The sequence below is a fragment of the Micrasema longulum genome, unplaced genomic scaffold (assembly GCF_059751315.1).
Source record: "Micrasema longulum isolate JH-2025_06_02 unplaced genomic scaffold, ASM5975131v1 h1tg000648l, whole genome shotgun sequence".
Classification (NCBI taxonomy): domain Eukaryota; kingdom Metazoa; phylum Arthropoda; class Insecta; order Trichoptera; family Brachycentridae; genus Micrasema; species Micrasema longulum.
This window is the reverse complement of record NW_028277844.1, coordinates 104856-130802: the sequence shown is the minus strand read 5'-3', so window position 1 is coordinate 130802 and position 25947 is coordinate 104856. Positions and strand designations below refer to the sequence as shown.

Below are 25947 nucleotides of genomic sequence, written 5' to 3'. Positions count from 1 at the left end.
TCGCTTTCGCTTGATGAGGTGAAATTCTTCCACAACCACAGTTTGAGTGGGTATAAGCAGTGGCAAAAATTGATTTGCAACCAATTGTCTTGAGGAAAGTCCGCTGCTTTTGGGCGCATCTTTAGTGTCACCCGGGGAAGTTCTGATGCGCCAGAGAGTAGATACTAACATTTCCTATCACTGTCAACATAAAGGAGTTCAAGCTGGGTGATGGATTATTATTTTATTTTAATTTATACTTCCCCGTGTCCCTACCATGCAAACGATGAGGGGGTTTAGAGTGACAGTGAAAGGGACGTTGTAAGTTTTAAATGAAAATACTTGTTTGCGGTTTTCCTTACTGAATTTGGTCGGTATTTAAACCTTTCCACTAGTGTTATTTTTTATAATATAGTCAAATCTGAGAGAAGACTATTTCCTGAAATTTTTCAACTTGAATGCCACATGGGCGTCAATTGTGTCATTTTTTTATTCATTTTACGTACGTTCAGATGCGAATTGTGTTGTTGTGCCTAGTGTTGTTTGCATTCTTGGTCGAAATTTTAAATCGGATTGCATCATCGCGTCATCATCAGAGTTGATATAATTTCGGTGGATATTTGTGAAAGATATATATTTTTAATATTGTTCGACATTTGCATTGTTAATTTTAAGTTTTTTGTAAGAAAACGAGGCAAGAATTGTGGCATTTAAAATATGCCAGATAGAATGAATATTTTTTTCTTCCTGTGATTGAATAAGTGTCGAACAGTTATCGGTATGCAGTTGCGCATTAAAAATACCAAGAATAAATTCTTCTATTTTCGTATTAAAACGGGTATTGAAAATTCTTTCCGAGTTATTGGTGAGACACAGTCTCGAGACTGAATGCTTTGAAAACCTCGTAGCAGGAGTAGGTTCTTTCTGCAGTATTAAAATAAAACCGAATACACTTTAAGGATGCTTTTAGAATTCTGAACTGCTCACCGATGTTCGGAGATGCTTTCGGTATGTTTGCTCTCTACGAATGAATTCTATTTAAACCTCGGAAAGCTTTAGAGTGGTCATAAGTTTAAACTCGACTATTAAGTAAATAGCCAACCTAATACCCATTTATTGAAGATATGAAGCTGGGACTTCGATTACAACGGGAAGTTAAATGAGTTATCTTCGATTGTCTATTCAGTAAAATTAAATTTTCTATTCGTAAACGTGAACTTATGAAAATTTAAAGTATATTTGTTGGTAACCTGTAATTGAACACTTTTCAAAAACTATAAAATATGTTAAAATTTTTATTCATAAAATATATTTAACTTGATTGACAAAAGGGTATTTTCGCAAGTCGGGAATAACGTTACCAATACTTTATATATTTAGAGCGGATTTTTTCGATTCTTATGATATAATTATCAATTTATTTAAAACATTTATAAGTTACAACAGAGACAAAAACTTTTATAGAAGGGAATTTAGAAGTCTAGATATTTACAGGGCTTAGAGTTGTGCCCGCCGGCTGCGCTGTCAATAAATATTGCGTACAAGTTTGACGCTAAAGCGTCATACGTGCCGTTTGTTCCACAGAACCCGTAACGTCTTGTTTTCGGGTAAATCAAAATAAGCATATTTTTAACCTCCGTGGAAAATCAATTCGACGACGCACGAAAAAATATTAACACCATTATCATGGCAATTTTTTGTTTATTTCAAAATAAAAATGATAAAAATACGTAAAAGACCCTATAAAATTAACTCCACTCACAGAATAATACAGTCCAGGTGATTATGGTTGATTGATATGCTCGTGTCAATAAGCGTATACGTATAAAATATGTTGAATAAATATTTATTACAAGTATTAGGTAATATATTCATATTCTTTATATTAATATTATACATTTGTAGCTTTAGAATATGTATTTTTGTAACTTGTAAAGATGCTATGAATATTTCATTTTTTGCAGTTTTTCACGATATATTATTTTTTCAACTACCTACCGACTTTATACCATAAGAACTTTTTTTTATTTCATTTTCTGTATTGCTAGTCATAAAATAAATTGTAGTTTTTACCCATTAATACAGTGTTCCGACACTGAAACAAAAAAGTTTCAAATTTATATTGTTGCGCTGAGAATTTTAAAATTGACGGTATTTTTTTCTTATTTTTAAAATGAATACAAGGAAAAATCATATTATATGATTATTATTGATTTAATCACTCTACTTAATGTAAACCAAAAAATCGTAAACGGGAACGTTATGCATATAAAAAAGTTATAATTAATAATGTTTTGATGATGTCAAAATCTTTACAGACAAGCACTTAAATAATTCTTCAAAGGAATATATTAATTTGAAGCCTTGGCACTAATTGATTAAATTATTGTCCAAGCATAATGAAAAAACCACATGTGAAAAAGGTCTTGCATAAACACAGAAAATTTCTTGCTAGTCGGGACCTGAAACGAAGAACCTCTGTACATTGTAAAAGCGGTGAAATAAGTCATTAAAAAAGATTGATGTTTTTTTATTTTACTTTTATTTATCTTGAGTTTATAAAGATTATTTACTTATGTAAGTTATATAGGGCTTATGGCGTTTACTTGTTTTGTGTATTTATTTGTTTTTTTTGTTTTCAAAAAAAATAATAATTGTAATTTGAAAAGTTATGAATTTACAGGTACATTACGATGTTTAATGTATTTAATTACAATCAGCCTAATAAGATGAAAAATATTATTATTGATTAAAAACGAAGAGATGTTTCCTAGAAAACGTATAATTTCTAAAAGTTAGAAGTTGAAGTTAGAAGTAGAACAAATACAACATTATTTAACTAAATATAATTTCAAACGTCAACAATTTTGTTATGAACCTTTTGAATAACATGAAATAATATATTTCAAAGTAAAGTAAAAGTAAATATGTTTTGTTGAATTTATTTGAAAACAATTTTTTATTTTAATTTTATTTATTATATTAATATACGGCCTAAGTCAATCACAACAGTTACACGACGAAATAAAAATACAAACTGAACAAAAAGAACATAAAACTATGTAGCAAAAACAAACAAGGGCAAAACAATAATGATATTCAATATATTCATAAAAACGAAAGACATATAAGACTTCGAGCTCAACTATGCCAATCCAACTACACCCCACACTGTTTTAGTGGCGAAGAGATCTACGAAAAGCCGGATGATCTATCCCAAAGAATTCCAAGTTATGTACACATTCTGGACATGGGAGCATAAAAACAAAAGTTGCTCTTAGAAGATTTGAAAAATAGCAGAATTCGACTTTTGATGACATGGTTGGGAACATAAAATTTAACAAAACACACGCACAATGTTCAGATGCAGTTTTTGAAAAAAATCTTTATTGGTCATGAAAAATACCCTTTTAAAAGACATATAATATATATTTTTTTTAATTATTACAAGAATCACAACACTTTTGAACCAAACAATGAAAACATGTTTTGAATTTACAGTAAAAAAAATTTTGGTCGGTCATTCATTTTGTCTCAAAAAGTCTCGTTTGAACAAAGTCATCGATTTTTTTCACAATTTTTGTGTAGTTAGGTTTTTACATGTATTAAGAAAATAATCTCCTCAAGAAATCTGTACCTTAAAGGTACAAGATTTACCCATGGGAGTCACATTGAACGAAATGATCAGGAAACAAGATTTTGTGATTGTGCGATTTCCAAAATATCTTAACTTTTGAACCAAATGAGATAATTTCAATCTATAAAGAACTTTTTAAATCAAATTTTAATTGTACCTAATAAAATACCATATCTAGGAGTACTGATATTTTTTTATTAAAACAGAGTGGATTTTGGATTTTTATATTAACTTTAAAATGCATTTTTGTGGCGAAAGTGGACTTTAATGTTTTATTTACTGATAAAATAGCTTGTAGAGAAAAAATGGATTATGCCATAATTATACCTTTGTTAATTTAAATTGACTTTAATATTGTTTAGATTAAGTGTTATTATTAATATACTTAAAAATGCCAATCTGTTGGTGATGGCAAAATCGAAGTAAGTCTGCGTGAATTCCACAAAAAAGTAAAATAAAAAATGTAAGCGTTATCTGATGGTCTGTATAATCAAAATAATCATAAATATCAATACTTGTTTTGGTGTTCAATTGTTTATTTTCATCAAAAACAAAATTATGAAAATTGTTTTTTTTTTTATTTTAGCTGGACTGAACAAAGCTGAACTTCACAAATTGAAAAATGCGGAATAATAAAAAAAAATACTATAAATCTTTTTTAGAAGGGAATAACAAAATCGAGGAATTTATACGGCTTCAGTTAATTCTTGTCGCTCTTCTAAACATCTAAATATATGAAGGGTAAGTCCGAATATATTTCACTAAAGCTTTCACTCATTTCATTAAAAACCATAATAAACATGTTTTATAGAAAAAAATCAGCTGAAAATTTTCTAATGAATAAAATATTAAAAAAATAATAATTTAAAGGGGCTGTACCTACATACAGAATACAGTTTTATATTCGTTATTTATTATTCTTTTTCCCACCTTACGGTGCATAGGGAATTGCATTGGTACACCAACCGCCAGGTATCATGATAATTTTTGATACATTAAAATAAAATTATCAGTCTTACGCTTCAGGTGCCAGTCCCGGGGCTAATAAATATTCTCTTGCAAAAATACATTATTAAATTAATATTTCATATAAACCAGGTCAGGAACCCGAAATTTCTTGCATAGTCGTTTATTTTATTATATAAATATTTTTTCATTTCGTTACTATAATAAATGTAAAAGTAACGAAATGAAAAAATATTTATATAATAATATAATATATATTATATTATATATTATATTATTATATAAATATTTTTTCATTTCGTTACTTTTACATTTATTATATTGAACATAATTTAAATTATTGTATTAAGTGTAAACAATTTTTTTGGTGTGTGCATGAGTTTCTTACTCTAATATACAAAGAAATTGGCAATGTATGTGTACATACTGTTTGTTTACCTAGTAAAATAAATAAATAAATAAATAAATAAATAATAAATAAATTTGTAAATGTTGTATTTTTGTTGTGACAGCTTTTTATTTTTGAAAAAAAAAAAACGTTGATTGCATAATTTGCGAGAGCCTATTCAATGACTTTTGTAGGTTAAATAAAAGTAATGTTCTAAATCCATGCCGTTAGCTTGGTTTACAAAATTAAATTAAATCAGTAGATTTTTTTAAGGAATAAACAAAATTACTTTGTTTTATGAACCACTTTTTTTATTGTCACAACCGACTAGTTTCAGCAGCTAACGTTGATTAAATAATGACACGCACAATTAAATAATTTGGAAATTCTCAAAATCAGAAAAGCCGTCAAACAACATTGAAATATTATAAATAAACAATTAAATTTAAGTCAAAGCCCTATTTTTAATATTTTTCCTGTAGAGTCTAACCCTACTTTAAACACAATTACTCCCTCCCCTACCCCTACCTCACTATAAACACAATTACTCCCTCCTCTATCCTTATCGACACCTATTGTTCACTGTTTCTTTTACGAATGTATATTGAATTGTTAATATTACCTTGAAGAGCGCAACGTGAGTTAAAAAAAAAGTGGTTAATAAAACAAAGTAATTTAATTAAATTTTAGTGGTTAAAAATAAAGTTGTTTTATTTATTTTATTACAAAGTAATTTTATTTATTTTTTCAAAATATAACGATGAACCGCAAAGTAAGTGCTACGAACACCCGAAAAATCTATTTAAAAAGTATTTAAAAAATCCCAAAATGTAAGTAGATCAAGATTCCGTTTTACTTCATGAAAGTCAACATATATAATAGTTGATGAAATAAAGACATTCAAACACATGTAATGGTATGTTGCGCAGTGCATAAAATGATCACTTACAGCAGCTTAGCCCTGTGATGCTCAGAATTTGTAATATACCTATTAAAAAATATACTCCGTCTCTGTTATAATACATGTACGTCAAAATAAAAACTAAAACCAAGTATCTAGCCATAATATTGGGTGTTTTGAAACCTACTTAAATTTTGAATTACGAATAATTTTCGTTGTGTCGCGGAAATTTAGAACGCGGATATTTTTCAGTTTGCAAAGTTTGAGGTAAAATCATGTAGCGTTTTGTAGTCGAGCAATGCATTGGAATTGTGAAAATTCTCTACTGAAATGGTGAGAACTTTACAGATACGGTTCAAAAATGTCGCACATTTGAGCCGCTGCGCTGTGGATAATTTAAGCAATAAATTCGATACTGTTGGCTCCGCTCAGGATGTTAAAGCAGGTGGCCGTTCTCGTACTGGTCGATCGCTTGAAAACATTGCGGCAGTTACAGAAAGGGTACATGAACTTTTATTCATCTCCATTCATTTAAACTACTTTTAATTACTCATATTAAATATGTAAATAAAATCAATATATTGCTGCTCTTACTATAATGTGTCATTAATTTTGAAGATGCTTTTTTAAATTGACCTAAATTTAATGTCTTATATTTCACTTAAAGATTCTTCTCATCGTTTCTTTGAATCCCTTAAAATAAATATGTGTATATTTATGTTTTGGCGGCCTCCGTGGTGTAGTGGTCAAGACGCTTGACTCACGCACGGAAGGTTCCGGGTTCGATTCCCGGTGAGAACACAAAAATTAAAATGTGATTTTTCTCAAGCCTGGGTGCTCTGTGATGTAATTCACCACTGTAATTAGGCCTCCTGGCCTGTTGTGGTGCAAAAAAAAATTGTAACGTAAAAATGTTTTTTCCTTTTTTTTAAAAAAATGTTATTACTATTTCATTTTATTCTTACATCTGAGCATGTTTTTCATTAATCATTTCAATTCTTAATTTTTAATTACTCTTAGAAATTTTCTTCATTTTTAATATAATTTCCATTTGTAAATACTCACTACAAACTACAAACTTTAAAATATCTTTTTTTCACTTAAATTTTAATTTTTAAACAACTTTTATTTATGTTTTTCTTTTTCCTTCTCTTTTTTATACTTTCATAATTAACCTTACATATAATTGCTTTATAATATAGAAACTTCACTGGTCCATTAGAATTAAGTCTAATTGTGTAAAATATTAAACTTTGTAACTGTACTGTACATTTCCTGAATAAAAGAAAATAAATAAAATTAAAAAAAAAAAAAATGATCGTTGTCAACAATTAAACGTCTCCTGAAGGTCCCTGCAACGAATTTTGACTAAAGACATGCGCATGCACGCTTACAGGATTCAACAAACACAACATCTAAAGCCAACAGACCATGCGCAGCGCCGAACGTTCACAATTGGCTTCAACAAGTCGGTGGTGATTAAAAACAAAAAACATCTTAACCGATGAGGTGCACTTTTAATTTGATGGGTACGTCAATAAACAGAACTGTCAAATTAGGGGGACCGAAAACTCACGAGTGATCCACCAGCAGCCCATGCACCCACCGCGTGTGACTGCGTGGTGTGGATTTTGGACTGGAGGAATTATTGGCCCGCATTCTTTTGAGAATGCACCCGAAAATGTAGTTACCGTCAATGGGTTTCGTTGTCACGACATGTAAACTAACTTTTTGTGGCCTGCGTTGGATGAAATTGATGTTGATGACATTTGGTTTCAACAAGATGGTATAACCTGCCACGCTGCGGCAGAAACAATGCAATTATTGCAGACAAAATTTCCAGGACAAGTTATCTCGCGGCGGGAAGAAGTTTAATGGCCACCGAGATCATGTGATCTGACATCTCTGGACTTTTTTCTTTGGGGGTTTTTGAAAGGAAAAGTATATGCAAATAGTCCACAGACAGAAGGAAAATATCACATACAACGAATACTGATAAACGTTTATATAAAATGGATTTAAAATAATTAATTGCATTTTCAAAATCAATATGGATATTGTAGAGAAATGTTTTCATACATAAATGTAAAAAAAAAAATAATTAAAAATACGTTCGTAGAAAAACACGACGTGTTTGGCCTCGGTTGTTGTGACGTCAAGATCTGTAATATTGATCTGCACAAATTTCAATGGCAGGAACAAATAAACATGAATTGTGACGTATTAATCACCATTTTCGCGGGAATTCAAAATTACAAATTTAATTTTATTTTTCATGCTACTAATAATTAGCAAAAAAAGTATTTTTTTACTTATCAGTGTTCCATAGATTTCTGTTACTATAAAAATGTTTGAAAACTTTTGTAATATTTCCCTATTCTGGAGCTTAAAACGGAAATTCGACGAGTTATAGATGAAATTCATTCACAATCATGTCAAAATGTGATTGAAAATTTCGTGAAAAGGGTGAACGTTTGCCAACAAAGCCAAGGAAGGCATTTGTCGGATGTTGTATTCCACACGTAATCTCCTTGTTTATATTTTACATAGAAAATAAAACACCATCAAAATCAACAGCGGTTTGTGTTTTAGTAAAAAAATAAAATTCAAGTTGGTTTTGAGACACTTTTTGTCTAATACAATAAAATCATTTGATAGTTTCTAATCTAAGGAGCCGCAAAAATAATAGTATTTGAAAATGTATGTTTTGACAAGTTAAGCTTGCCACCTTTTTCACAAAAAGTCATGTGTTGTATTTTCCATGCAACAGGAATCAAATTTACATATTCTCTACGGAAAATAGGAATTTTGTCTACAGCGGTGTTTGATAAACCAAACGTTACTAATTAAAGTGGAAATCTCATTCGTGCTCTGGAATGAACTAATAGGGTTCCACAATTGCAATGAAGCAGTTCAATGCTACGGGAAATTGGATATAAAAATAGTTTTCTTACGCGAGGTGAAAATTAGAGCATTTATTTGTACGGCGAAGTTTCTAAAAGCATACGAAAAAAATAATAAAAATGAACTTATTTGAAACGTTAAATGTTCTTATGCACAATATACAATCAATTTTAGCGTTCAACAATGTTTTGAGTTAATCCAAACTTTTACAGAAAAGGACGGATTTAACCCCCCACCCTGTTAGAAGCTGTTAATATGAACATATAACAACAGGTATAAAGAACATTTTACATAAGGCAATACAGAAGTTTAGGCATGTACGGGACTTATTCTGTTATTGGTTAAAGTGGCAAATTCACACACACAGTGTAACATTTGCAATTCTGCCTGTGTTTAAACAATTATATTCCTTCAATTCTTCTGTATGAAAAATATTTTCAGGCGTAGCCCAGTATGTAGGTAAGATAACTAAATCAGATGAATCTTACCCACATCAATAAAAGTTTCAGCTCTTTAACGTCACAGTGTGTAAAGGGACCACTTAAACCAGCCATAGTGATGACAGGTCATAAGCTCCGTAGATGGCTAACTTTATATATTTCCTTATTTAAATTGTTCTTTATCTCTGTAATATGTTAATCATAGCTTTGTGATAGGTTTTCGGATTCCAGGTAGCCACTTTTTCCAACATTTAGAGTACTTTGATAGCTACACGGGACGATTAATTTCAAAACGACAACACAAAAAAATCAAAGCCTTGATAGTACGACGCACAAAAATAATTAATTTTGGCCTAGTTTTATAGTCTATAAATTGTATTTAATATATCTGTGCTATAAAACACCGAATAGATAATACATGAATATATCTGTGCTTTAAACAACTGAACAGATAATACATTAATCTATCTGTGCTATAAACCAACAAAAAAAAAACATCTTCCTCATTTCATTAGAAAATGTTCTATTATTTATGAAAACAAAACTGGAACTTTATTTTTAAACCTTTACTCTCTACTTTTTCATGGATCTTTTCTTCTTATAGTAACCATTATAATTTGAAACCGAGAAATTTTAAACTTATCTTTAAGTTATATTTACTTAGTGGTAAAAAACTAGTATTATGCTTTTAAATTCTACGTACACATATTTCAGTATATTATATTTTTGATACAACATAAGTATGCAATATTTTCTATATTTATTAAATAAAATTTTAATTGGTCTTATTTTTATTTTTTTTATGTAAAAAATATTTTATTTCATAGTGAGATGAATTATGCCTTATAAAGATAAAGAAGATAAAAATATTGTAAAAATACTGAAAAATCATGAGAACATTATGAATGTTGAAGAAATATTTTTTTTGGAATCAATTCATGTTTAACATATAAAATATTGATATTTATTTTACAAATATGACAATAAAAAAAATAAAAAAAATTGATACATTAGTTATTGGAGATTTTTTAATTCATCATCATCATCATTCCCTTTCCGCACATTATGGTGCATAGGGCACTGCATTAGAAAACCAAACGCAGCGTATCTTGATCATTTTTGTTAGAAAAAGGTAAGATGACCAGTCTAACGCTTCAGACACCAGTACAGGGACTATGAAATAATGTAGTGTAAAAACACATTTTTGTATACAAATGAAGAAATTGCCATTTGGCAATAAGCCCGCCAATGTATAAGTAACATTATGTACAAAAAGTTAAATAAATAAATATATCATATCAACCATGTAGCGAATCGAACCCGAGACCTCTTGCATGGTAGGCAAATCCGCTGACCACTAAACCACGAGACCGACAATTTTTTAAAATTACGTTGTTTAAAATACAAATATTTATTTCATTTAAAATATGTGTATCTCCTATGTACGTATATTCTTCGTTTATACTGGCACCTGGAATGATATACCAAACACTCTCGTGGGCGTAGATAAAGCTTTTATCTCGCGTATTATCGTACAAAATACGCGAGATAAAAGTGTTCGACGGCCGTGAAAGCGGTTCAGTTTAGCACCGCTGAAGTGTAAGGCTGATCAAATTACTTACATGGCAGGTATGATCAAAATACGCTGCATTCGGTTAAACAATGTAGTTCCCTATGCACTACTTGGTGCGGAATTGGGAGTTATGACATACTTATATGGATAATATAATTATATTATGTACTGTATACATACCAAATCGGATTCTGAACTCAAGATATGGGGGTCTTCGTCTAGTACAGTTCCATTTCCGGGAGAGAGGAGAGGGGGTGACTCTGGACTAGAATCATCCCCTCCCCCGGAAACGAGCGTTTCCAGAGGGGGTATGCTAGCCGGGGTTTGATTAGGTCCCGAGTAACGGCGGGTACCCCGCATCTTCAGGGGTACGTGGGCGTGCGGATAGCTGCGCTTCCGATGTACTAAAAAAAACAAAAAACAACATGTAAAATGAAAAGAAAACAGTAACTTGTTTTTATCTTAAGACAAAACATAATAACCTACAATCTCAAGTCAGGTCAAGTCATAAGTAAAACATTATCAAACAGCATGTGTGAATGTGGAAGAAACTAGGAATGTATGTCAGGAAAGACGTATGTGACGGTCCGTCCTCTCTGCTTTTTCCAACGGGAAAATGGCATGGTAGTAGTAATTTTTATATTTATCTGGACAATCGTATTAGATGGATCAGAAAATTTAAAGTTTATCTAAAAAATAGGTGAGATATCTAAATATAATTTTAAGTATGAAATCAATATAGTAGCTTATTTAGCTAAGCTTATTTAAGGGGTTCGAACTGTCAGTAGGGTCGCAGGGAGTCACATCTTGCTGGAGGATGTAATTCTATAAAATGCTGCGAACGCCTAGTTGCATTCCACAGGCAACACTACTGACTAGTCCGACTCGTTAGTGTCCACGTCGCGAGGCCCGGGCAATGCGATCACACTCATAACGGTGTGATCACAGCAGATAACGAGAAGATAAAAGGCGAGTCTTTGGCGCCTCAAAACCAAAATCAAACCAGCTAAGGGAAGGTAACCCCGACAGAAAATCCACCAGAGAAGGCAACGGGAAACCACTTTGGTCATATTTTCCTAGGAATCAATACGGCGAGTACATCAGTAAGCAGTCGTCCTTGGTGCGAAATGTAAAATTAACTGAGGACAGATACATATGCTTTCGCTGTAGTGATCGCCAACGTCGGGGAGACCCGGCAAGACATTAGAAGAAGAAAAAGCTTATTTCGCAAAATTTCATTTGCTGAGTTGTATATGAATTTATAGTTTTGAAATGAATCAGCGCTTGTAAAAAAAGCAATAAATACGCGTTTTGTGCAGAAACCTGTGTTTATTATACGCGCATATTCCAAATTAGAAAATTAACTAATTATGAAATCAGAAAATGAATACATTCTCTTTAGGGCCATTGTCATTTAAAAAGCACAACGATTTTCGTAGTCTAAAAATATTATTACATGGGTAAAAAAAATAGTAATGTGAAATATTTGACCCAATAAATTCTGTGTATAGTAATATCCAAATTGTGTGAAATCTGTGGTCAAATCCAGAAAAATTAAAACAGATCCTATTTTTAAACATGTATTTGAACCAAGGTATGTGCGCGCATCCCACACCTGTGATACTGTTAACTGCCAACTTTAAATGTCAACGCGTATTTGTTGTTCCTTGTGTCACTTTATTAAATATCGGTCTTAGTTTCACTGCACATTTTTATATCACGCTTGTCCATCTTTTCCAGAAATACTAATTTTTAATTTCTATGTTATTTTTGAAACCTGATGTCAATTTTTGAACGCTGAAATATTATTTGTTGTCAGTAGTCACATCGTCACAAAACAGCTCGTTTTGTCACTGCCCAATATCTGTTATGGCGTCGGAAACATCTACAACTGCGCATGTTTATGTGAAATTTGATATTCCGGAGACTGCCCCGTGAAAAACCGCAAATTAAATGGCCAAAGATAAAAAATAAAAAAAATGTTTTTTATTAGGTAACCTTCATTTAGCATAAAAAAACTTTGAAATAAAAAATACAGTAATTTAGGTAGTAACTTGCCAAAAAAGAGTCGGGCTCTTGTGTTTAGCAAGTTTACAAAACAATATAAAAAACAGAAACAATAATGCATAACAAACAAAAATAATAAGTAGATAATAAGTAAATAAGCAAACGAAAATGAAAAAATTTAACACTTTTGAAAATAAAAACAACAAAATTAATTCATGTACGCAGGCATATGTAATATATTGAAATAATATGCGTATCTACCCACTTATACAATACATACGTAACATCTATATTTACATACATTTTACTATTTTTTTATTTTTTTTATTTGGGAAATCAACAGTTCTGCAAACATATTTATGGTAAACAAACAGATATAGTGTATAAACTCAGAACTAATAACAGATTTTCACAAAGTATACCATTTCCACAAAGTATATTCCAAAAGTTAGTAGAGAAAACATATTAGATATTAAATAAATACATATAAGTTTGTACATATAAAAATGTTATTTTCATGTACTAGTAAATATTTTCCAATAATCGAAATTGGCCTGTAGATGTTTGCTTTCTTCCATTGAGATGAAAAAAACACATTCCTGGAGAGACTTTTCAAATAAAAATACAGTAAATGTTAACTATGTAAGGAAGCTTTTCTTTAGTGTATTTTTAAACTTTTCGTAATTTATTTCTTGCTGTAAGATTTTGTAGTAAATTAATAAAAAGCTTCCTTCCTATAACCGTATAGTGATTTTTGACCTTTGTAGTTTTTATTATCCGTGGAGTAAGATATATTATAAGATTTATTGTAGAAAATACTGCCTAAGATCTTGTACCATTTCTGACCCATGAATACGAGACTTATTGCGTACGCAGAATATGGGAAAATTGAATCATAATTAATACCTATTGTAAAATTTTACATTGCATACAAAATGAGCGGTGCCCCGTGGTTTCAATTTGTAAGGAAAGTAGAAACGTCGTAATGTTGTGGTACCAAATTACACCGACAAAATTGCATACCCTCAGTGCGCACCACAAAATAGGTAAAGCGCTCTGATAATTTACACAAATATTTAAATTTTGGTGGCCATTGTCAACGAGTTGTAAATAAATTACTATTGAAAAAAGGAAATCAAGTTAGGGTAGAGATGGGCTCGAACCTCGGACTTCAGATCTGTGAGTTCGTAAAACTAGCCACAGAACCACAACGCGTTTCAAATCTTAACGAATAGATTGTTATATAATTATGTAATAATACAACTAATAAGTTTAACTTCAAAAATATCAAAAGAGGAAAGAATTGAAGGAATAAAGATGTTAAAATATGAGCAGAATGGTGAATGTTACGCAGTTTGTAATTGACAGGTCATAAGCTTTGTAGATGCCTAGACTTCTATATTACCTTCTCTAAAATGTTCTTCTTTTCTGTTGTAATATGTTAATGATAAATTGATGTAACCTAGTACATAGATAGAGAATACCGTAATGACAACACAAGGTACAAAGTATTTGATATTTTTAACATAACACCATATATTCGTAAATGTAGAGATGATATGAAAAATCCGCGTGAATCTGTACATTAATTAAGCAAATTTATGGAATTAAGTCAAGACAATTTTCCTTCAAGGCTGGCACCCTTAATGTATGTATAGATTAAAAATTGAGGGAAGCAGATAAGAGGTCGTGAGAATATTACTTTGCACTACAAAATACTTGTATTAATTGGCCAAAACTTTGACATGAGATTTCAACCTTTTTTAGTTCACACCGAAGTGTAAAATGCACTTGAAATGCAAGTGAAAAGCGGCTATTCTTAAAGACGCAACAAATTTTATCGATTTGTCGAATGCTACAACGGTACGTTGCTTATGTATATTAAAAATCGTATCGCCTTCGTTTCATAACACTGCGGATACCTTCCGAGAGTCTTACTTAACTACGCTTGCCTATCCTGGTCCTGGACATTCGCTGCTCATAGCCCGGCAGCAATCCACGTTACGACTATGGGACGTAGACCTGACGATAGAGGATGCAAAAACGTTGGTAACCAGCGAAGAGACCGGAAGTCTTATAATTTGTAGAATGTCTAAAGAAAGCACAAATTATTTACGGCTTCAATTAATACTATGATTTGTGTTTCTACTCTTATTGTACACAACTCACTCATATATGTTACATGTAATCTCTGGTTTACGATTCATTTTTTGAATACTGATAACCTAAATATGAATTAAGTTTTAAAGCTAAATTTAATAATGTATTTTTTTGCAAACACTGTTGCTTACTTTTATCGATTCAATAAACCTCAAATTATTGCACTTCTGGATCCCGAGTCTACTACATCAAAGCTTTCAGATTATAAACGGCTTATCGTTAGATTCTGTTAACAATAATCAAGGAGACTTTTGTGCTCTGAAACGGTAGATAATTTATAGGGGATAAAGAGATTATGAGGATTAATACTCAAATAAAGATTAAATTAATTGAAACTAACATATAAACGTATTTAAACTTATTGCAACAGAGAGGGAAAACATTTTTGATAAGGGAATATGGAAGTCTAGGCAATTTACAGGGCTGATGACCTGTCATTGGCTGGTTTAAGTGGCCACTTAACACACTCTGCAACATTCACCATTCTGCCCATTTTTGAACATTCACATTTCCTCAACTCTTCCATTTGTTGACTTCTATGAGGTTATGGGGCTGAAACCTTTATTTTGCGGGTGAGATTCGTCCGGCTGAACCAAATTACCTACTAGCCAACGCGTGAAAAGAATTTTTCAATTTTTATACTTCTTCTGTTACCGGGTAGTTAATTAAAAGATGTTCGAGTATGTCCAAATGCTTGCAGACTGGCTGGATTTCCTCCCTAGGGAGTTATTCATATTTAAATTTATAGCAACAGAGAGGGAAAATATTTTTGAGAAGGAAATATAGAAGTCTAGGCATTTACAGGACTTATGCGTATATTTGTGCTTTGGTTGTTTGTTAAAGTGAATTGTTATTAATATTATAGGTACCTTCCACTTAAAGGGATACGAGGTCTAATTTTTTTTTATACAGACGTATTTTCATATTTTTTCCTCGGATTATGGCACCAGAACGATGATTTTTTTACACACTGTATGTCCAGCATTGGCGTTTTTCTGTCTGTTTTTTGTTCAATAAATTATTTTTTTAAGAGCAAAGACAATCCAGATTCCCATTAAAGTACCTAGTTTTATCTGCTATCTTCGCTTTCACACAATGTCAGGTAACTAGGCGTAACTTTGGACAGATTGGGATCTTTCTTGACTCACACTAAAGAGATTTAAAGCAAGGCCCATACTCTTTTAATCAAGGTGAGAAGAGTCAGTAGAGCTACTTGGGGGTTAGATAGTAAAGCAGTTAGACGAATCTACAGGGGTATGGTGCCAACGCGCAAATATTGGATATATACAGAGAGTTTTTCTGAGTGGGTAGAGACCACCTCTTTTGCTATCACAGGAGCATATAGGACTGTATCGACGGCAGCTCTCCCAGTCCTTGGGGGTAAAGATCCAGTCGATTTAGAGGTGATGGAGTATGCTGCTATGAAAAAACAAAAAAAATGTGAGGTAGCAGATTTTTTTGGCTCAGCCTTCCAGCTGCGTGAAAATGACCTGGCTTCCCTGATTGCTGCTGTTAGGATGATGCTTGATGAATGGTTAATCAGATAAAATTCAGCGCCAAGAGGGAAATGAACTCACTTTTTTTTCGTGAGCATTCATAGCAGAATCGAGTTTAAGTCCCTTAATATGAGTCAATACGTAACCCAGCTAGTAAAAGGTCATGGCAAATTTAGGGGCAAATTTCATGAATTCTTCTGTGCTGAAAATCCGGACTGCGTATGCGGGTCGAGCATGCAGATAGCTGAACACATACTTTGGAGATGTTCTATTATTGACGTGGAAAGAGAGATGATACTCGATGGCTTGACGAAAGTAGTGAGACTAACATGGAATTCCATTTTCTTCTACAATCCAAACAACTTTGGTAAACTTGCAAAATTTGCTAGCGCATGGGTGGAAAAGTGGAATGCTCTTCGAGGAATCTAAATGCGCATTGTGTTTTTGGCTGTCATGGGATTTTAATCAGATAGTCATCATGGCGACAATGCCAAGCGAAACTCAAGTAACATATTGTCTTTTTCCGTAAAAGGTAAGATCTACTAATACACTAACAAGTAGGACTGGGAGGCGTGTATCGGTCGGGGGTTGGGCTAGGCTGCTCTTTCGCCGCCGTAGTTCGTTATTAAGGTTGCTGTCCTAGTATGTAGGATTGGGTTTTTATATTGCGTGGGGTTAATAAGGTTGTTTGATATGTTGGTTGATAGATTGGTCAATATGTCTTGACAAGGATGATGCCAGGTTTTGAATATATTGATGCTAGGTTTCTGTCTTGAATAAGGTGGTGCTAGGAATAGAGCGAACTCATGAACAATGATTTTCTTTTGGGCTTCACAGGTTCTAATTGCTTGATCAATAGAGGGGTGGTGGTTCTGGTTCTCCCAATCGGACTGGTTTCTTCCTGTTTACTAACAAGCTTACGAACAAACATACCCTGTCGCTATCAGAATTAGTCAAATAAGATTGAGGGGTAACAGACAAGTTGACTATATATCCATAGGTTGCTTTGACGGCGATAGAGGGCATTGAAAGCAGAAAAAGGAAATTCTAAAAAAAAACGCGAATCTTTTGTGAACAAAGAAAAAAAACTACCGCTCATTAAAGCTAAAAAAGGTTTTTTTGCAATGTGCGGATCTAAAAAAGAGGTCACAAGACTTTTAAAACGGATCCTGGTAAGTGTGTGCGGCTTTTAATGCTATCTAAGGACGCAAGGTCGACAAATATGATAAGTATTTTTAATAAAAGCAAAACGCGCCAACACGTTATGATGCATTCTCGGTGAAATAATTTATCCAGATGACTCACCTCACCTCATACTCACCTACACCATTAAAGATTTCAGCACTTTTGCAGTAGGTTGAAGAATTGAGAAAATACGGATGTTCAAACATAGGTAGAATTGTGACTGTTACATAGTTTGTAAAATGGCCTCTTAAACCAGCGAATGACCGGTCATAAGCTATGAAAACGCATAGACCATCTCTTTAGGGATAAAAAATGTTTTTATTTGATTCAAAACGGAGTTTTATACATTTTGTATCTCCAGCACAATGAATTTTTATGAATAGATGTGTTTTTAAATCTCAGAAATTTTTATGTAAAGCTCTATTTTGGCCTACTTTTTAGTACGGCCGTATTGAAACAGAGCATGCGCACAGTAAAATAGAGTTTGCGTATAATTAGAATAAAATGAATAAATATTGCCAATAATTATTTACTTTATAATTGCAACGAAATTAAAGATTGATAAATTTATCAATATTTGAACTGAGATGGTAAACTTTTTATGATGGAAATTTGAAAGTTAACGGGATTTGTCCGTCGTTGAGTGGTTATAGTGACTGGTCATAAGCGCCATAAAGGCTTCTATATTTCTTTCTCAAAACAGTTTTTCATTAATAAATTTAAAAAAAATATATATAAAAAATTGGATTATTTATTTAAATAATTAAAATAATTTATTTTACTGGGTGTTAACATGAGTCGTATCCGTTTTTTATCCAAATTAAAAATTTTGCACCAAAAATCATACAAAATGGTAAAGATTATGTCTTCCGAAATAAAAATTTTTGCTCTACTAAAGTAGTTGGTTTTCACATTACATACATATATTATGTTATTTTATTTTATTTTACTATGTTTCATTTTGTTTTATTAAAATCAATTTTATTTTAATTTATTTTATTTTATTTTATTTTATTTTATTTTATTTTATTTTATTTTATTGTATTTTATTTTATTTTATTTTATTTTATTTTATTTTATTTTATTTTATTTTATTTTATTTTATTTTATTTTATTTTATTTTATTTTATTTTATTTTATTTTATTTTATTTTATTTTATTTTATTTTATTTTATTTTATTTTATTTTATTTTATTTTATTTTATTTTATTTTATTTTATTTTATTTTATTTTATTTTATTTTATTTTATTTTATTTTATTTTATTTTATTTTATTTTATTTTATTTTCACGGATCTGGAATCACATGAAATATTTTTTCAGTCAATTTTATATGTGATAATAATTAATGGAATACTTATATTTATACCATTTTATTTATGCCGTATTTATAACCAGTGTTCGTGTCGCATGTCATGAGGGAATCAACATTGGTGAGTAAATAATATTTACTAAGCTTTCCATGATACAAACTTTAGTTACTAAGTTATTATGTTTCGTTTTGCCTTGATAATATTGATTCTGTAATGTACTATACCTGGACATATTCGTCACAAACCCACAAAAATATTCCCAAGCAAATATAAAATAATAAACTATGTACACGTGTTTGATATACACAATTTAATTTATCTTTGCTCAAAGTCTACATACGCGGTTTTTCAGGGCCAGACCGCGAAACTTCAGAGGAACAGTCCTCATGGTAAGCTTAATCAATAAATCAATAAAAATAAAAATAAAACATTTTTTTTTCAAAACATCAAATAATTATTATTTTATTGTTTAAATCTCAAAATTGAGTAAATCTTTAATTTCTTGGACTAGCATCCCTTCCGCAAACCCCTTCCTCTCCTCAACAGAAAAAAAAGGTATAAAAATATATTTGACCAATTAACTGGGTAGGAGAGGGGTAGGGGTTTGTGAAGGGACTGCTTGTCCGAGAAATTAAGGATTTACTATATTTTTAGATCATATTTTTTAATGACTTTTTGGAAAAATTTTCTTAGGATTTTTTTTAATGCTTACCATGAGGAACGTTCAAAAAACGCTAAAAAACCGTGTATATGCTCGTACTGTGCATTTGTCTCGAAAATGTAAAGTTGTAAAGCAGAAGACATTCGATATCGAATTGGAGCCCTCTTAGGTTTTTTATCACCGTTAGCTGCGATATTTCTGTGACAAGGATCTAGAAGGGCCAATTTCAGATTTTATATCTATCTTGCCGCCATTCTGTAGAAGGTTGATTTTAATGAAAAAACTTGTATGTTTTTTACAGGTGTTGTTATATTTTAAATTAATATTTATTATTAAATACATCAAACAATTCAATGTAACGCCACAAAACGGCTAAGTAATTAATCTCCCGTAATATTAAGATTTACAGTATTGGCCTCTATAGATCCGATTCACATATTTTTTACTGGAGAAATTATAATTAAATTTTCACCTGTTTAAAACAAACCGTTTTGATGGTGTAACGTTGTAAAAAACAAGTCCAACGTACCCCGTTTTTGAAAGCATTTTAGTACTGGAATATAATTCTATGTTGCCTGATTTAGAGCCATCTGACGGCCGCGGTAGTAACTCATCCATACAATATCCGTGCGCTAGAAATAAATTCTTTTCCATTTGAAAACTCGGGGCGAACAGTCCAGTTGTCGCGGAAGGACTCAAAGGGCAGGCGACTGCACATTTAAAAAATGTAGTCCTTCAAGAAAGGGAACTTTCAACGTAACGTAAGCCTATTTGTTTTAAATTTATTAGCACAATTCTTGTGGAGAGAGATATCATATTCTAATGGGATTGTATTTTATACAGGTTCCCTTTTTCTATCTTTTTCCATTTTTTCCACCTTTTTTCTACTTTTTTACCTTCTTCCACTTTTATCACCCTTTCTTCATTTTCCTACACATTTTAATCTACTTTGTCCTATAATAAAAATTTTACAATATGGTATATTTACGCCATGATTTAAATGGATCACTAATTATTACGAAGTTTATTCGTATATACCTGGAAAAGTCGGTGTCAGATTTTAAAGTTTTCTTCAAGATCATGAGATACAAATTAACAAATGCAATGAAGCAGACGATCATTTACTGAATTAAGATGTCAACAAACAATCTTCTGGGAAATCATCAACTGAGGCAATCATGAATGCAAACATATAAACCGAAGACGTCGCATATCGAATGTCATCTGCGAATTTTATTTTGTAAAATCAACATTATTTCATATTACGGCGAGAAGAAAACAATCAAGAATCTATTTAAGTTGTCATTATTATTGTTACGAATATTTACTTCTCAGATAAATTTATTGTCAACCATTTATTCATATCAGCTAGGCAGAATTCTGATTTTTTTATATTAACTAATCTTGTCACATTTGTAGAGGATTGCTACTTTTATTAAAATTGTGTATTTCACTAACGAGTTGTTTATTTCATAGAATCCAGATCTTTGAGTCATATTTGTTCCATTTTACAGTAAGATATTTTATATATAACGTTTTTGATTCCGTTCATAAAATTAAATTTATACAACATAATCTAATTTTTTTGGAGAATTCTCATGTTCTTGCCGATTGAGCGAAACTGGTGAAGGGTAAGTTGTTTGTAGGTACTTTATTTGGTTATCTTCATTATTCTTCTAAATCTTAAAAATTTGCTTATTGGTTTGTGATAACCTACCTTTATAATATCGCCCAACTGGGACCAAATAAATAACTTCTACCTCTTATAAACACTTACCTCTTACAATGGTAACAATGTTACGGAAATGGCGCTATTTATGCAATCCTTTGCAAAATAATAACAATAACGCAATTTCACTTTTGTTTAGAACTGGGTTGTGATTTCGGGGTAGTGACGTGAACTAATACGTATTTTTCCATAAATATTTTTTTACCATTAAATACAGTTATGTTCGACAACTTGAAAATTTGCGCAAATAAATTTTCATTAACTTTTAGTTTTTTTTTCATTTTTTTATTTATTTGTATTTGTCTACACAACAGGTTTTTAAATGGACTTGATATTGGATCTTTCCGGCTTTAATGGATTTTTTACATATTTTCTTTTTTTTAAGATCACTTTTGTGATATTTATAAATTTGAGCAGTTTTCAACATAACATTACGTTACTTATCTCCATTTTCTAGTGAATTTCTTAATCAATGAAAAAATTATAAAATAAAAAAATTATTTTAGGAATACAATGCGCCATAAATTATTTGCAGATCTACAAATACATGCATTATATGTGTTATCACAAGACGCAAACAAAGTGCGAACATGTGGGAAATACAAACAAACGATCCATAAAGATTATATTCTAACCCTATAAATTTTACAAGATTAAGTCTATATAATATTGAGTATTGATTTTTCAACCGGATACTATGCCCTCATGCCTTCGCGCTAAATAAGATCGCATAGAAGATGAAAATTAAATATTAGTATTTACAATGAAAATAATGTTCTCTTCGTTTTAATTTTCCGGTGAGCCATAAATTTAAAAAATTCTACCCAATTTTCGTGTTTGCAGTTTGTCAAATATGCATATAGAGTTAGAAGAGATAAAGCGGAAGTCAAGATGGCCATTTAATTATCTCCCGCCCAAAAAGAGCAAAAGCATTCTACAATAATGATAACAGTGGCTTCGTGTCGGTACTTCATTTCTGTTAGTGCAAGTTGGTAGGCGCGTGGCGAAGAGCAGTGAAATAAAATGGAACTTTCGGTACGTTTCGTTTTTTTTGTCTACATAAGAACACCGGTGAAGAAGAATAAAAAAATGATCATTTACTAAGAGCCTCAACAGGCTACTAGATTTAAAAAAAGTAAATTTTAACTATGAAAAATCTTTGTGCACTGTATGAAATATTAACACGGCGAATTGTTTTTTTTTCAATATTCTAATTAAATACATTGTATTATGAAAAATATATATATATAAGTGTCGTGGCGCAGCTAGTTAGACGGCCGACTGCGAAACAGGCGTCGCCGGTTCGATTATCGCCTGTTGAAAGAAAAAAATCGAAGAATGTTTATTCTCAATTGGTCTGGGTGATGTGATGTAGGTTATTCCTTTTCTTGTTCAGAGCATTAACTTTGTGGTAAAACATTTTAATTAATGATAGTAAATATAAGTGTTTAACCATTTACCGACTTTATATGTCTACAGGTTTTGAGGCGTACCCGTCTTTTCGTCAGGATACTCACTACACCAACATGCAAATACTAAAATACACTTTCTCCTTTACTATCACCGTAGCATATGTACATAGTATTTAGGAAAAAATACATAAATTACATACAGAATTTAAAGGGATTCAAACTCGATCAAACATGGCGGATTCTCACCCACCTCAATGACGGTTTTATTATTATAGATAACTTATAAAGCGCCATTTTCGTAATAAAATACCTCATGGGGTTTGCGTAGAGGTGTAATAACTTTTCCTCTCGATGTAAATGTAGCTGATCGAAGCGTAACACGTCTGTCAGCTAGTTCATCTGCAATGAGTTCCCTTAGCTATTCTGGAGCAGACTTGGGCAGTGACTTATACATAAGCCAACAGAGGGTGTATTCCACTCTCTGTTTCCAATATGTGGATGTTTAAACATAGGCAAATTGGTGAAGTTATAAGGTATGTATAATATTATCACTTTGACCAGCGAACAACAGGTTACATAATATGATGCCTGGATTTCTATATTTCTTTCTCAAAATGTTCTCCATCCTTCATAATTCTAGTAATAAATATTTTTTTTCAAAATATTGGAATGATTTTTTCATTAAAATTTATGGTACTATATTTTTATGTTTTTAAATGTAAGATACCATGTCGTAGTAAATCCGACTAAAATTCCTTCAGATTGAACGCGTTCAAAAAATAAATTAGATAATCATTTTATAAAAAAAAAAAAGCACTTAAATATTTAAAATGCAGTATTTGTCCTGTAATAAAAACGAATAATTGAAAGACATCTAGTAAAATGTAAAAATATGTTACAAAATATGTATGTACTATTAATTAATAAATATCAAAGGAATATTTATAACAAAATATTGAAAAGGTTTATGAATTTTATAACTTGAAATGCTGGAATTTTGTTGCATTCATCATTCTCCATACATATTTTCATAAATTCTTTAAAATTCTAGGTAGAAATTCATCTAAGTTGATACAAAAAATTTAACTCATTGACAATTCAATAATGAATAAATCTGAAGCGTAAGAATGATTACCTCACATGCTTGTATCAAATGATGAATGTACGCTGCGATTGGAGCATAAATCCAGTGCCCTATGCACGAATAAATGAGAATCAGAAAAAAATAAGTATCCATATTTGCTTATATTATTTGTTAATCATCATAATACGCTTTGTGAAAAAAAAATTGTTGTAAATTACGTTTTGACGAATGGCTGTCACTGGAATTTTAAATTCTAAAATTTATTTTAGAGGAGTTCATATTTCCAAAAGTAAAATGTTATTTTGTGGCTTCGGCGAGTTATAATTACGCCACAATATTGGCATTCTGTCAACGTATTTTAAAGTTATTGTCATTTATAGAATCAAAGTGCGAAAACATTTTTAAGAAGAGAATACAAAATTCTAAGCATTTACAGGGCCTCTGATTTTTTATTGGCTGGTTTAAGTGACCGCTTTACACCTTGCGTAACATTCACATTTGTACCAATGTTTGAACATTCAGATATTCTAAACTCTTTCATCTGTTGACTTTCGTAAACAAAAAGATTTGAAACTTTTATACACATGGGTGAGATTCTTCTAATTGAATCATTTCACATTCTAGGCAACGCCTGAAAATACTTTTCAGTTTATATACTTCCTATATTATGTTAAAACTTAAAACCTTAATTTAAATTAACTAACAGCAATGTTTGAATAGAGTTATGGTCCCGTGGCTAGTGTTACGGACTTTTGGATTAGAGGTCCGAGGTTCGAAGCCCACTCTACTCCAACTTGATTTAACATTTTCTCATAGTGAGTTATCGACAACTCATTGAAAATGGTTGCCACAATTGAAATATTTGGGTAAATTATAAAAATGCTAATAATATAATAAATAAAATAAAAATAATAGTTTTTTTTATTATTTACTTTTAATATAATAGAAATATGCACCTTTAAGGCTCTCTAAAATAAAAATAATTGAAACTAAAAGATACAGCTTAAAAAAGAACGAGTAAAAAGATTTTTAAAAACGTATGCATATAATTATTTTAAATATTAATATTTAATTTTTCATTTGATACAAACGTTACTCTCTAAACTTGAATATATTTGACGGTACAGTAAGTTCTATGGCCAAGTTTTTGTAGACAAGTACACGTACTCTTTATAGATAAACATTATACGTAAGCAATGGAGACGAATGTATCATTATGGATAAGAATTTAGAAGTGTCATTTATAGGGATTTTGAACTAATATTGGGTTGATAAAATAAAACAAATTTGTTTTTAACCACTATTATTTTATCCACCGACCAGTTTCAAAGCAAACAAGCTTCTCTCATCATAAAGACACTGGATTAAAAGTAGTTCATGTTGAAAATAAAATATTAAAAATAGACAACTTAGAAATTAAAAAAAAAAAGCGATTTATAATTTTTAAAAATTAATTAATAACCAAATAAACAATATTTCTTTAAGTCCTCTTCTGTCTAGCTTCGAAAATATTGATTTCAAATTGCCACCCCTTGTAAGGAAAAAAAGACTTGATTTATTGGGTCCACGTATAGAATTTAGTTAACATGATAAAAATAAAATTGGAATTAATTCATCAGTTACGTAAACCTTGACGAAGAAGCTTGTTTGCTTTGAAACCGGTAGGTGGAAAAAAAAGAAAAAAAAATGGTGGTTAAAAACAAAGTTGTTTTATTTATTTTATTATAATGAATAACCACAAAGTTAGTGCTTCAAATATAAACTTAATATTGGGTTGTTTAGGCGATCATGACCTGTGCAAGGGCGGAATTAACTTAACAAAAATATCAACATACGGTGTTTTTAACACGCTCTTGAATTATTGTTAGGATTTGAGGATATATATGACTGCCGAAAAGATTTGGATCTAATCAATGGCAAAATGACAAATGTTTTAAGGTCATAAACGAAATCACTAAATGAATAAGTCTCTTAAAAAGTCTTTCTCGAATAATTATTTCTTCTAAAATAATAAAATATAAATTTTTAGAATGATATTTAACAAAAACACATAAATCACATGCAGATTTATAGAAATACAAACACCGCCATGTCTAAACATGCATTAAGCATG

The 25947-nt window shown here is 31.0% G+C and overlaps 1 protein-coding gene across 1 annotated transcript in view; it reads right to left on the bottom strand.

Moving 5' to 3' along the window:
- LOC148279894 (uncharacterized) overlaps window positions 1-25947 on the bottom strand; it is a gene marked incomplete at its 3' end in the record, with an annotated part of 96937 nt that overhangs the window by 7608 nt on the left and 63382 nt on the right. The window contains exon 3 of the mRNA XM_088229237.1: window positions 10969-11192. Within this exon, the coding sequence (XP_088085363.1) occupies window positions 10969-11192 (224 nt within the window). The remainder of the gene's footprint in view (window positions 1-10968; window positions 11193-25947) is intronic.